Source organism: Onychomys torridus, chromosome 19 (assembly GCF_903995425.1).
Source record: "Onychomys torridus chromosome 19, mOncTor1.1, whole genome shotgun sequence".
Lineage (NCBI taxonomy): Eukaryota > Metazoa > Chordata > Mammalia > Rodentia > Cricetidae > Onychomys > Onychomys torridus.
Window position 1 is genome coordinate 1059961 of NC_050461.1, and position 12342 is coordinate 1072302.

Below are 12342 nucleotides of genomic sequence, written 5' to 3' on the forward strand. Positions count from 1 at the left end.
TGAGACCTGAAAGTTGTAAGCGGAAATACATTGTTTCCTCCTCAAGTTGCTTTTGGACATGCGGTTTTATCACAGCAATAGAAGCTCTAAAGCGGTGATAATAAAAATAATAAAAGAAAATGTTAAAAACCCAAGCAACTCTGACAAAAGACTTGGATCCATAGCTCAAGTAGAATTAAATACTAAATACTAACAATAAGTAGATAATACTTAAAATTTTATAAATTAATCCTCATTTGGATTGTGGCATAGAAAATTAGTAAATATTCATACACTGTTAAAGTCACAACTAACAAAAAAAATGAACATGAAAATATGACAGCATTTATTTATCTCTAGGGGGAAAATGCAATGCAAATTGTTGTTGCTTGCAAAGAATTAGATAAATTATATTTTCATAATAATTAATGACCACTATTTACAGGTACTTAATCTAACATAATAATTTAACAACCCTAGAGCCAAAGTCATTTACAAGTTTAATTAAAACAACTTGGAATGTGAACACAAGTTATTTTCATATACCAGAAATAATTAGGTGGGCAGGGTGGTGGTTTGAATGAGAACGGCCCCCAGAGACTCATACAGTTGACCTCTCCCTAGTTGGTGAAACTGTTTAGGAGAGATTAGGAGGTGTGGCCTTTGTGGCCTTTTAGAGGTGGTGTGTCACTGGGAATGAGCTTTGGGGTTTCAAAACACTTGAGCCATTCCCAGTTAGCATGTGTATTTGCTTGCACGCATTCCCTCTCTCTCTCTCTCCCTCTCTCTCCCTCCCTCCCTCTCTCTCTCTCTCTCTCTCTCTCTCTCTCTCTCTCTCTCTCTCTCTCTCTCTCTCCCTCCCTCCCCCTCCCTCCCTCTTTCCCTCCCTCTCTCTTCCTCCTTCTCTCTCCCTCCCTCCCTCTCTGCTTATTCATGGTGGGTCAAGATGTGATCTCTCAGCTATTTCTGTCATAATATCCTTACTCAACATCATAGACTATAACCCTCTAAAAGTGTAAAGCCAAATTAAATACTTTATAAGTTGCCTTGGTCATGGGGTCCTATCACAGTAATGGAAAAATAACAAAATAGGCAATTAGTAAAGTTAAAACTAGAAAGAACTGTTTAATTTTTATTTTCATATACATATATATATATATATATATATAATATTGACAGTTTTCTAATTTGTAGAAAGAAAATAGGCTAACTTCATCTCAAAAGAAAAATTTACAGTAATAAATGTAAATATAGATAACTGACCAAAATTGTCTACTATCTGAAATATTTATCCGAATGCTTACATCATTTTCTAAGTTTAATGGCTGTTTACAAACTGACAAAAATATTAAAAATGTTTTCATCAAACTCAAATATTACCAGAAATTTATCATTTATTTTATTAATGATATATAGTTCTTCTTTCTGTGCAGGATAAATGTATTTCAAGAATAATTCCATGTGCTATTCCAAGTTAGTCCAAACAAATTTCATTGCATCAGATACAATTTTCTGGTTCATTCACCTTTTAAAATACACACACACACACTCACTCACTCCAGAAGTGGAAACTTCAGGAAATGCAATGATGTTGAGTTGATAAATTTTGCTAGATTACCTTTAATTTCCAAAAATTTAAGAATTCATTCCACATAGTAAAAATGTATGATGAATTAAGAGTATCAAACACAAAGCAATACATATTCTATATTCCTAGCTAAAGGGACATATTTATGAGTATAAAATGAGTAGAACTTTACAAAGCAATATAAGGTAGTACGTTATATATCATAATAGCTTAAATGCAGAACATATGATAATCTGGTTATCCTTAATAAAGTCCAAGACTAATGTGATTTACAAATATACAATACAATGTCACACTTCATACTAGACATTTTACTTTTGGCAGGTGTGTGTGGTGGTGGTGTTATGTCCACGTGTATGGATTATGTCCATGCCATGTATGGAGGCCATGGAAGGATGTCAATGTCTCACTGTTGTTAACAATTGCATCATAACTGAAACATTCCATATTGCAGAAGGTCTTTAAGATAAAAGATAAACAACTATAAATAGCTTCAGTAAGTTCATGAAACTGACCAGATTCACTAGGCCCCTCCCTCCCAAAATAAGTAATAAAGACCAGTTGAGGGTCACTCTCAGACCAGTCGGGCTATACCGATAACCCTGAGAAAATACTAGTGGGGCTGGAAGAAGCAGAGACCAGCCACACAGTCTGGAAGAAGTTCAGAACAGCTGAGTCACTTGGAAAAGACCCTCTCCAATCTCTTGAACTGTCTGCAGACTGTGCAGTGAGCTTCAGGTCCCCAGCCTTTGTGAGCTGTCACCTGTGCTGGGGTGGGATCTGGTGATAACACAGCTATCTGTGTGTCATTTCTGCTCCTCTAAGTAACCCCTCACCAACATTCCTGTAGGTGATCCCAATAAAACTCATTGGTTTACCAAACTGGACTTAGATGGTATCTGTACTTTGGTTTGCTGTGGGTTCCGTATCTGTGGTGAGAAGACGTGTGTGTTGAGTCTCCCCAAATAACACCTGCTCTAACACTTTCCACCTTACTCCTCTGAAATAGGGTCTCTCACTAAACCTAGAGCTAAACTGATACCTGCAAGCTCCAGCAATCCTTCTGTCTGTACCCACATTCCAGCACTGTGGAATGTACCTGTGGTCATGCCTATCTTTTCATGTGGGTTCTAGGGAGCTGCACTCAGGCCCTAATACTAAGAATACATCCTAAGTGTTCTTACCCTTTGAGCAACTTTCCCAGCTATGGAAAGTATTTCTTACAAAATAAAAATATAACAGATTTAATATTATTTTGTAAACATAGTAAATCAATGTCAAATTTTTCTTTTAATTTCAAATAAAATAATTATCAATAGTGCTAAATATCAAAAAATAACTATATATTCTTAATAGCTTTAAAGAATATAAAGGAATATTTAGAACATGAAGTTTAGGCCACTACATTAAACCATGCTAATTATTCTCATAAAAATTTCAATGACACAAGAAACGTGTGATACAAATAAATACAGAAAAGAAATCAGTCTCCACTCAGAAGATAACCTAACCAAATAATTCCCATTGCCAGGGATCAGTAAAAATCTGAAAAGACACAAATGAATGTGCTATGGGTCAAAAAACACCATCTGCATAGATACAAGAGATAGTGCTAACAGCAAATGTCAGATTACAAATGTTACAGAACATGGCATCTGCATGAAAACAAGCTGTGAACATGAATTCAAAACTCACTGTTTCCCTAGGAATTGCTTACACAGCAACTCCATCAATATTTATACTGGCACTAGTTGTGCTGCAAATAGCACTTAAAATTGGAATAATACTAGTATGTATACTCGCAATAGATCTAGAACATGATAGCCTTTCTTGATATTTCCATCCCTTTAGAACTCATCTGAAGGCACAGATAAGAATTTATTCTATAATTTATAAGGAATAAAGTCAAAACTTGAATAGGTTCAAACATTATGGTGCTAAAAGTTTGGGGAACATTGTGCTGGATGCTTCATATATATAAACCCCACAAATTCTCACAATATTATTAAGTAAATATTTGAAATGCAGTTTTATAAGGGGTTGGTAATTTGCCTAACATCAGGATAGAGACAGGATTTACCAGGCTTCATATTTTTAAAAAACCTTCAACTTTTTAATTTATGCTCTTTTCTTAAAAATATAACGAAACCTGAAGAGACTATGGTTAAGAACACAAGACTGCAATCACAAAGACTGTACGTCAGAACACAAGGCCCATAAAACAAGCTTGGTATATGCCACCAACCTCACCACCAAGGGTAACAAAGACAGAAAGATCACTGAGGTTTCCTAGTTTCTGGCCTAGCAGAGAAAACAGAAGCCTTAGGTCCAGGGAGAGACATTGCCTCAAAGAAATAGAGGATACTTTATACCCTCTTTTGGCAGACGCAGGCACACAGGTGTTCATATACTCACACAGATACATACACATAAACAAACAAACAAACATGTAAATGGATGATCTATGCTGTGGTGAAAAGTTCCAGAATTTCTAACATTGTCTTGTTTTGTGACTTGAGCCTGAATTTTGAATTGAGGCTCTTTTTTCAGTTGGTTTTTGATGTTATTTCTATTTTTATATATACACAACATGCAAGGAAAATGGTTATGTCAAAAGAGAGAGCATGATTCAAACTCATATAACAGTCATTTAAAACATGGTAGCTTTTCTGTTACTAATGTAACTATACTATGGGGGAGGGGAGCTCATTTTTAATAAATTAATTCCAATGGGTTAAAGAATCTTAAAGTTTTTCTACTCATACTGACAACAGCTTGAATAGAAAAATTAGTCAAGGGTCAATTAGTCACTAGATCTATAACCTATGTTCAAAGGTAGAAAAGCACACATTAAGGAACAAAAATGTCTTCAGTATAGAAGTAGCTTTTTACATGCTTAAGTTACATGTGAAAATATGTCTACATAGTTCCGATAAATTTCTACAGCAGTAGACAACATGATTGTTTAAAGGCTGGGCATGGTGTGACATGCAATCCCAGCGCTCAGAGGAGGCAGCAAAATGATCATGAGGAGTTCAGGGTCAGCCAATGCTACCTACTGTAATTCTGTCTCAGAAATCCAAGGGTAAAGAGCTTGCAAGACTAACCACATGAGAAGGTCTTATGTTTGATTATCAGGATAGACAGACAGACAGACAGACAGGTAGGTAGGTAGGTAGGTAGGTAGATAGATAGGCAGATAGACAGATGATAGACAAAAATAAAAATAAAAGAGACGGAATTAACTTTGTTGTCAAATGACTACCCTTTTAACTGCCTTCTTTCCAGGCTTATGTGGAGATAAAAGTAAATAGTGGAAAGTTCTGAATCCAATACCCAGAACCAAGAATAAACACTGCAACACTTCAGGAAATAATTTAAAAAGCTTTGTCTTGAGGTTGATGAGATGGCTCACAATTAAGAGAACTTGTTGCTGCTGCCACGGCCAGAGGATAGGTTCACCAGAATCCATATGGTTGTTTACAACAATCTGTAGCCTCATTCCAGGGGATAGGATACCCTCTTTGGTCTCCATGGGTACTAGGCATGCTCATGGCACACATACACACATGTAGACAAAACACTCATAAAGTAAAATAAATTAATGTAATAATTTAAATAAGTTTTTAAAAACTCTAAATATGCTCACTGGTTAAAAAAAAAAAAACAAAAACAAAAACACAACAACAACAACAACAATGGCATGATAGCCACAGAGGTAACTACTAAGTTTCCATTAAAATTTGAGACTCACTCCACTGGAGGAATTCCTGCCTTATACTGTAAGCCTGGTCAAATTCCCATGTCTGGAAAGGTCATAGGCCCTAGGGATAACCTGCTGCTGACACCTTAAGGTGTCAAACTTCATTCTAAGTATTTAGGAATAGATGTACAGATTAGCACTACCTTAGCATACTTCAGAGAATGTCATGTTTGGAGCAGAGAAAATCAATGCAAAAACTCTTAACTGCTCCAGGTAGTGAGAATAAGTAACTACTGAATGCTCAGTCCCCAACTGGGGACATCAACAAAACCACCTCCATGGCTTAAGGAACATCATATAAAAGGGGATAGAAAGAATGTAGAAGTCAGAGGATGAGAAGAAATACAGTGAAGAACTGTGTTCTAGATATGATCTGATTGTTGCAGATACAAACATAAAGCAGTAGTGGTTACCTGCACAAATACTGCAAAAGATTGGGCCCATCGACATTCCATCATGAACAAGAATAGGCTCATTAAAGCTATACCCCACCTTGGGTAGCTATAAGGTTAATGGTTGCTGAATGAAAAGTCCTAATCTGCAGCAGTACAGTCTCTGGTAAATTGCCCTTGTAATCTTTCATGAAAGCAACCCTAATTAAATGTAGTGGAGCGCACACACACAAAGACATGAAAGAAGACCTGTTGGGAAGATGGAGGAGTCTGACAAGGGAGGGGTACAGGAGACAGTAACAGAGGGAGAGGATGTGATCCAAGTACATACTGTATTTGTACCAAATTATGAAAGATTAAGTAAATCAAAAAGAAATTCAAATAAAAAATAGCATTGAGATACTAAAATTATAAAATAGCCCTACCCAGCAAAGGAAATCATTCATTGAGAGTAACAAGACAGTCCACATAATGAAAAAAAAAAAAAAATCTTTACTAGATATGCATCTGATAGAGGATCAATTCCAGGATATTCATAGAAATCAAAAAGTACACATAAGAACAATAAATAATACAATCTTTAGTACAAGATATTCATCTAACGAGAATCAATTCCAGGATATATAGAGAAATCAAAAAGTCACACACCAGAACAAAAAAAAAATTCAATCAATAAATGTGTAAATAAATTGAATACACACTTTTCAAAATTAAGAAATATAAATGACCAATGAATTACATGAAAATATATTCCCCCATCAGGGAAGCACAAATCAAAAGAAAACTGAGATTCTATTTCAGCCCAGGCAGAAAAGAAAAGTTCTTAAGTATGGGGCTTCCTCTATACACCACTGCAGGAACAGAAATCAATACGAAAATTCCTCAGAAAGTTCAACATGGAACTCCCACATAATTATACCTAACTCTGGGTATATACAGTTACAGCTAAAATACCCCCAGACATGTTTACCACTACAGTACTTACAAAAGCTAAGTTAGGGAATCAGCCAGGTGTCTAATGGAGGAACAGACAAAGTGTGGCATGCACAGGAGAGTTTTTTTTCGGTGATAAAGTGGTTGGTACTGTAGAAGAGGTAAACTGTAAAATAAGTCACTGTCACAAGATGGGCATCACATGCTTTATCTCATCTATGGGATTTAGAGAAGACTAAAGAAATGAAAGTAAAGTAAAAGTTGGACTACCTCAGATGTGGAATGGAAAAGGGTAAGAAAAGGCAATAAAAATTATGATCAAAGTACATTATATGCATATGTAAAAATGCTGTAATAAAAGCTCATTATAATATGAAATTAAGATATACTAAAAAACAAATAATAACACATAAGATACAGCACATTCTGAAGTGAAACTATTAAAAAAAAAAAAACTGACTGCACAAGGCTCACCAGGTAAAGATGCTTGCAGCCAAATTTGACGACCTAGTTTGGTGTACAGGATCATGCTGGAAAGAAAGAACTGATTCCCCCCAAATTATCTTCTGGCCTCAACATCTGCCTTCGCGCACGCGCGCACACACACACACACACACACACACACACACTAAAAAAAGAAAATACACTCCAAATCAATTACAAAGAAATGCATCCAAAGTACAAACCTGAATAACTTCTACTACAGAACAGAAGCCATCCTCGATGAGTATTCATTTTATTTACAGACAGGGAAACCAAATAGAGAGGGTAGACCATTTTCAACCCTACAAAGCAAAGGCTATATATGTGTGTGTGTGTGTGTGTGTATACATATATATATGAAAAATAATACGTATATGTTTCATATAAAGCAGTCCATTAAGATCAGATTTTAAAAAAAAAAAATCACAGAATAAGACAATACAGCTTGAGAGTAGCTTTTAATATATCAACAAGGTATGCCAGGCTTTGCTGTTTGGCTCCTGGCTCTCTGCACATCCTTTTTTCTCTGACATCCCTGTATATCCTGTAGGTCTCTAAACACACTATTCTTTCTATACCCTGAAATATGTCACCCAATGTTGTGTTATACATGCAATAGTTAAAATTCATCACAGTTTTATGACTAAATTCAAGCATAACCTCCTTTCTGAATAGTTTTCCTACTCCACTGACCCATTACACAATCTGTTTTTGTTCCCACATTTGTAGACAGTATAAGACCAATGTTATTTATCAACACGTCGCCTCTTATTTAGCAGTTATCCACCAAAGCAAAATTTCTACCTCATTCTTTAAAAAAAGAAAGCAATGTTTAATTTACATTTATGTGTGTGTATGTGTGTGTGCGTGTACATGCAGCTGCATGCTCACATGTACAAACAGGCATGAATGACTTCCTTCCTTCCAACATGTGTATTGAACTCAACATGTATTGAACTCAGGTTGTCTGGATTGGCAGCAAGTACTTGGTCATCTTGATAGCCTGCATTCATTCTTTTATGTCCTTTAACTAACAATATATCTAGAAACATAGTAATAAGCAGAATAAGCAGGTGGTGAATGGTTGTATGTACAAGTTCAATTTGACCTTGCATATGAAGCAAATTATGAAACATTCTAGGAAATTGGAAGGTATCCTCCCTACAACAATGACTTCACTTTCATACTTAAAATGCATGCTGGAAAACTAAGAAATGTAAACCTCACTCTAGATATTCAGAAGTAAAAAATAAGATAGTTTTTATATATGGCTCATTCAGAAAAAAACAAAAAAACTATGAGTTCAATGTTTCTAAGTTTCATTATAGGCATCACACTAAGCTAAAAAAAAGTAAAATGTTTTATGTATAAATTTTAAAACAATATTATTTGTATAATACTTGAAAAATCCATGTCATGTCATAATGTATAATAGATCTGATATAAAATAACCCAAGTAAAAATAACTACAGACTTAAGACTGACCATAGAAGTAAACACATGATCCTTTACTTCCAAAAAGCTAACCTTAATTCTCTAAATTAATTTAACAGTTTCTTTGTATTTGTAACATTCTATATAATTTAAAAACTCTTATTAATAGTATTAATAGCAATAGTAGTAGTAATAGTAGCATTGCTAGTATTAATAAAGGCAATAGTACTAATAGTATTAATTAGCAGCAACAGTAGCAACAATAGAATTAATAGTACTAGGCCAAATAATGATATCTACCACCTGAGTATTTTCCACATATGGGGTGACATTTAATGCTTATACAAACCTTTTATCGTTCTATTAGTATCCCCTTGAGATACGGAGCAAGAAAACTGGGCTTCTTAGAGAGTCGGTTACCTCAAATCTCACAAACAATGAGTGGACGGGTATAAAAATCTGATTTCAAAGTCTCTGCCCTTTTTAAAATAGTATGTTATATCTCCTAATCTTTTAGCAAACATGTTACTCAGTCACTTTGTCCAGTACTAAAAATGCTTTGACACTGTAATTTATAAATGAAATGACACCATACTGAGGACAAAACTAAAACCCCCATAATGCACTTTCCATGTGGCTGTTCAGAGTAATTCATCACTTTGAATAATATAACCAAATTACTGCAGAGAATGGAACTATAATAATGTTTTCCGTCTTCTGACAGAAAAATAAAATTTAAAGGTAATCTCTTTATACTGAACAAATGGCTTAAACTATAAAGTGATGTGGCTTGGGAAATGGCCCACAGGTAAAGTAAGTACCTGCTGTCAGATATCAAGACACGAATTTGTAAAAGCACTGCACAGCAGCAGTGTCCCTACTTCAGGGCTGGTGGGGAGCAAGAGCACCAGTGTGTCATGGGGCCCTGCTGGCCAGCCAGTCTAACCTGAATGGATGAGTTCCAAGTTCAGTGAGTGTCTCAAATATAAGACAGAGAGTGCAAGAAGGCATCAATCTCTGCCCTCCACATATGCACATATAGGTAAACACACACACACACACACACACACACACACACACACACACACACCCCGAGGGGGGGGGGAGAAGAGAGAGAGAGACATTACAGCACAAAAACCTTAGGGGTGGAAGAAGAATGGCAACCAATAGCTCTCTAATTAGACTTAAGGGCCACTCAATGATTGGGAAATCATGCCTGGTATGGCAATCTACCCAATGACCTGGGATTAGTGAAGTCATGGATCTTGATGGAGAAACTGTAATTACCTTTTTACTAAACCAACATAATTCCTAACCACATTCTAAATATGTAACCTTATTTCCACAGACTAGGTAAGTATTGTTCTTGTCCTTCATCAAAGAAACTTCTCTCTGCAATAGTGGGACCTCATTACAGAAAACCACAACTGATTAAAATGCAAAGTACAAGTGATCATGTGTTCACACTCCCAACTGACAGATCTACAATGCAATTCCTGTACCTAAGACTCAGGGATCATTGGGGAAGAGGGGGCAAGCAGACTGTAAAAACCAGAGAAACAGGAAGTTGCTGTGAGACTATGTCTTCTAGAAATGAGATGACACACCCATGAAGTATCTTCAACATAGCTACCTAAAAGAGCCCTGAATAAGGATGACATGCTACCCTGAAAAAGGGAAATCTCATGGAGCCTCAATCCTAGACAAAGAACTACAGGCAACTAAAAATGCTAAAAGTCCCCAATTGGTTAGCTAATGAAATAATGTACATACAAGTAATATATAAACTGTGCAGTTGTGTATGAGTGTGTGTGTGTGTGTGTGTGTGTGTGTGTGTGTGTGTGTAAAATAATTAAAGAAAAAGAGGCTATGAATTTGTGAAAGAGCAAGGGGAGGCAGAGTACATGGGAAAGACCAGAGAGAGGAAAAGGAAGAAGGAAATAATGTAATTATTTTGGAAAAAAAAATGTAGTCAGCCAATTAATTTGATTCTCAATAGTTACTATTTCAAGAAGAAATTGGTCAAAAAATTCCTTAATGCCAATTAACATATTAAAAAAATATTTCTAATACTCTGAGAGTATTTTGTCGCACAATGCTTAGAAATATACAATGCTGTAAAACACTATAAACAGTTATTCCTAAAGCAACTACATAATTTCTCATTTAAATCTACATATTTCTTGGAGTAAAACTATTAATTACTGCAGCAAAACAATACTTTTAAGTAAGAGTATCCCACTTTCACTACTCATTGCACTCAGTCTTCCTGGAAAAACCAACTGGAATAGTATGGGTGCCTCCTATGTAAAAGCACTTAGCTAGAAATCTCAGTACCAGTGACAAAACCAGAATGTTAAAGGGAGTACTTTTATGCTGGCTATGTTTAAAAGGTTATTATTGTCTGAGTATGTACCTCAGTGCTAACGTATACATTTAGTATGTTCAAAGCCCTAGGTTCATGATCAATAGTGTAAGAAGAAATAAATTTTAAAGAGTTTTTCATTAAGATAGCTCATGTTTATATACAACTTCAAAACTTCAACTGTACCTCGTTCTGAAGTTCATCACCGCTTTTAACAGAAGCAAGCATGTCATATAAGGTACAGCAAAGATCTTCAATTCTCGGTGCTTCAGTCATTTCCTTTAAAGTTGCATTCAAGTACTTCTCAACTTCACACCACAAAAAGGAACCATTTGTTTTTTCCACTGGCTTGAGTTCTGGGGTGTAGTGCTCCTGAAAATGTTCATTCAGGAACTTCTTGTAGTCTAAGGTGATAGTTTTCTGGGCTTCACCATTTATTGGCAATTCATCAAAGTGGTCCAGATCATGCATGTCAAAGGAAAATGCTAAGTTTTTACCAAAAAATACTACATCACTACATTCATTTTCTGCCATCTGGACAAGAGCAGTCAGATCATCCTGACTAAAATGAGAAATAATTCGATTAGTGGCATTACAAGCTGCAGTAGCAGATGATGATGGAAAGGGACCAAACATCTGTCTGATGGCTTTTGTCTCCGTGTGACCAACAGAGTCCGTCAAGTGAAATGTCATAAAGAGAAATGCAGCTCCACTTTCAATTGCTTCTCTCCCATTATCTGTTCCAACTATTCAAAGACAAAAACAAGAAAAAAAAGTATTAGCTCAATTGAATCATCTATCATCCAACTTGATGTTTAAAAAACAAAAAAAAAAATCCTTCCACTTTTTGAGTTAGGACCAAAAAAGTCCATTCCCAAATTCCCAAAGAACCATGTTTGATCAACAAAGAGCATTTTAGTTCAACCAACCATTAGTCTATATTAAATACAGAAGCTACATAATAAAAATCCTTGCCTCTTTCTAAAAATGAGCTATGAATTAAAATTTATTTAAAAATTAAATGTTAATTTGATGATAAACTATGGTAAGATTTTAAACTCAGAATTACAGACATGAAACTCAAAGGAAACCTCACATACTCATAGCTTTCTTTACAATTTGTACAACAGACTTAAATGACAAAAAATAATTGCGTATGAATCTAAACAACTCTCATACAAAAACATTTCATACCACCAGAATGTGAGCGTGTGTGTGTTTAAAACAAATCTACTTTACCATACTATAAAATATGAAAGGATGCTATGTTAAAGAAGGAAAACCTCACAGAGGCAAATGACCAGGTCCTATTCGACTGCCATAAACAATTATCTTAAATAAAAAGAGAAAATGACTGAATTTCAAAAAATTTCAGATAATATTCTTACAGCAGGAAATTAAAAAC

General features: G+C 35.4%; 1 protein-coding gene across 3 annotated transcripts in view; it reads right to left on the reverse strand.

Annotated features, from left to right (window-relative positions):
- The window catches only part of Ascc3 (activating signal cointegrator 1 complex subunit 3), a 310799-nt gene that overhangs the window by 266346 nt on the left and 32111 nt on the right, over positions 1–12342 (reverse strand). For all 3 annotated transcript variants that reach the window (XM_036168670.1, XM_036168671.1, XM_036168672.1), the window contains one exon: positions 11124–11683. In XM_036168670.1, coding sequence (XP_036024563.1) covers positions 11124–11683 — 560 coding nt within the window. The remainder of the gene's footprint in view (positions 1–11123; positions 11684–12342) is intronic.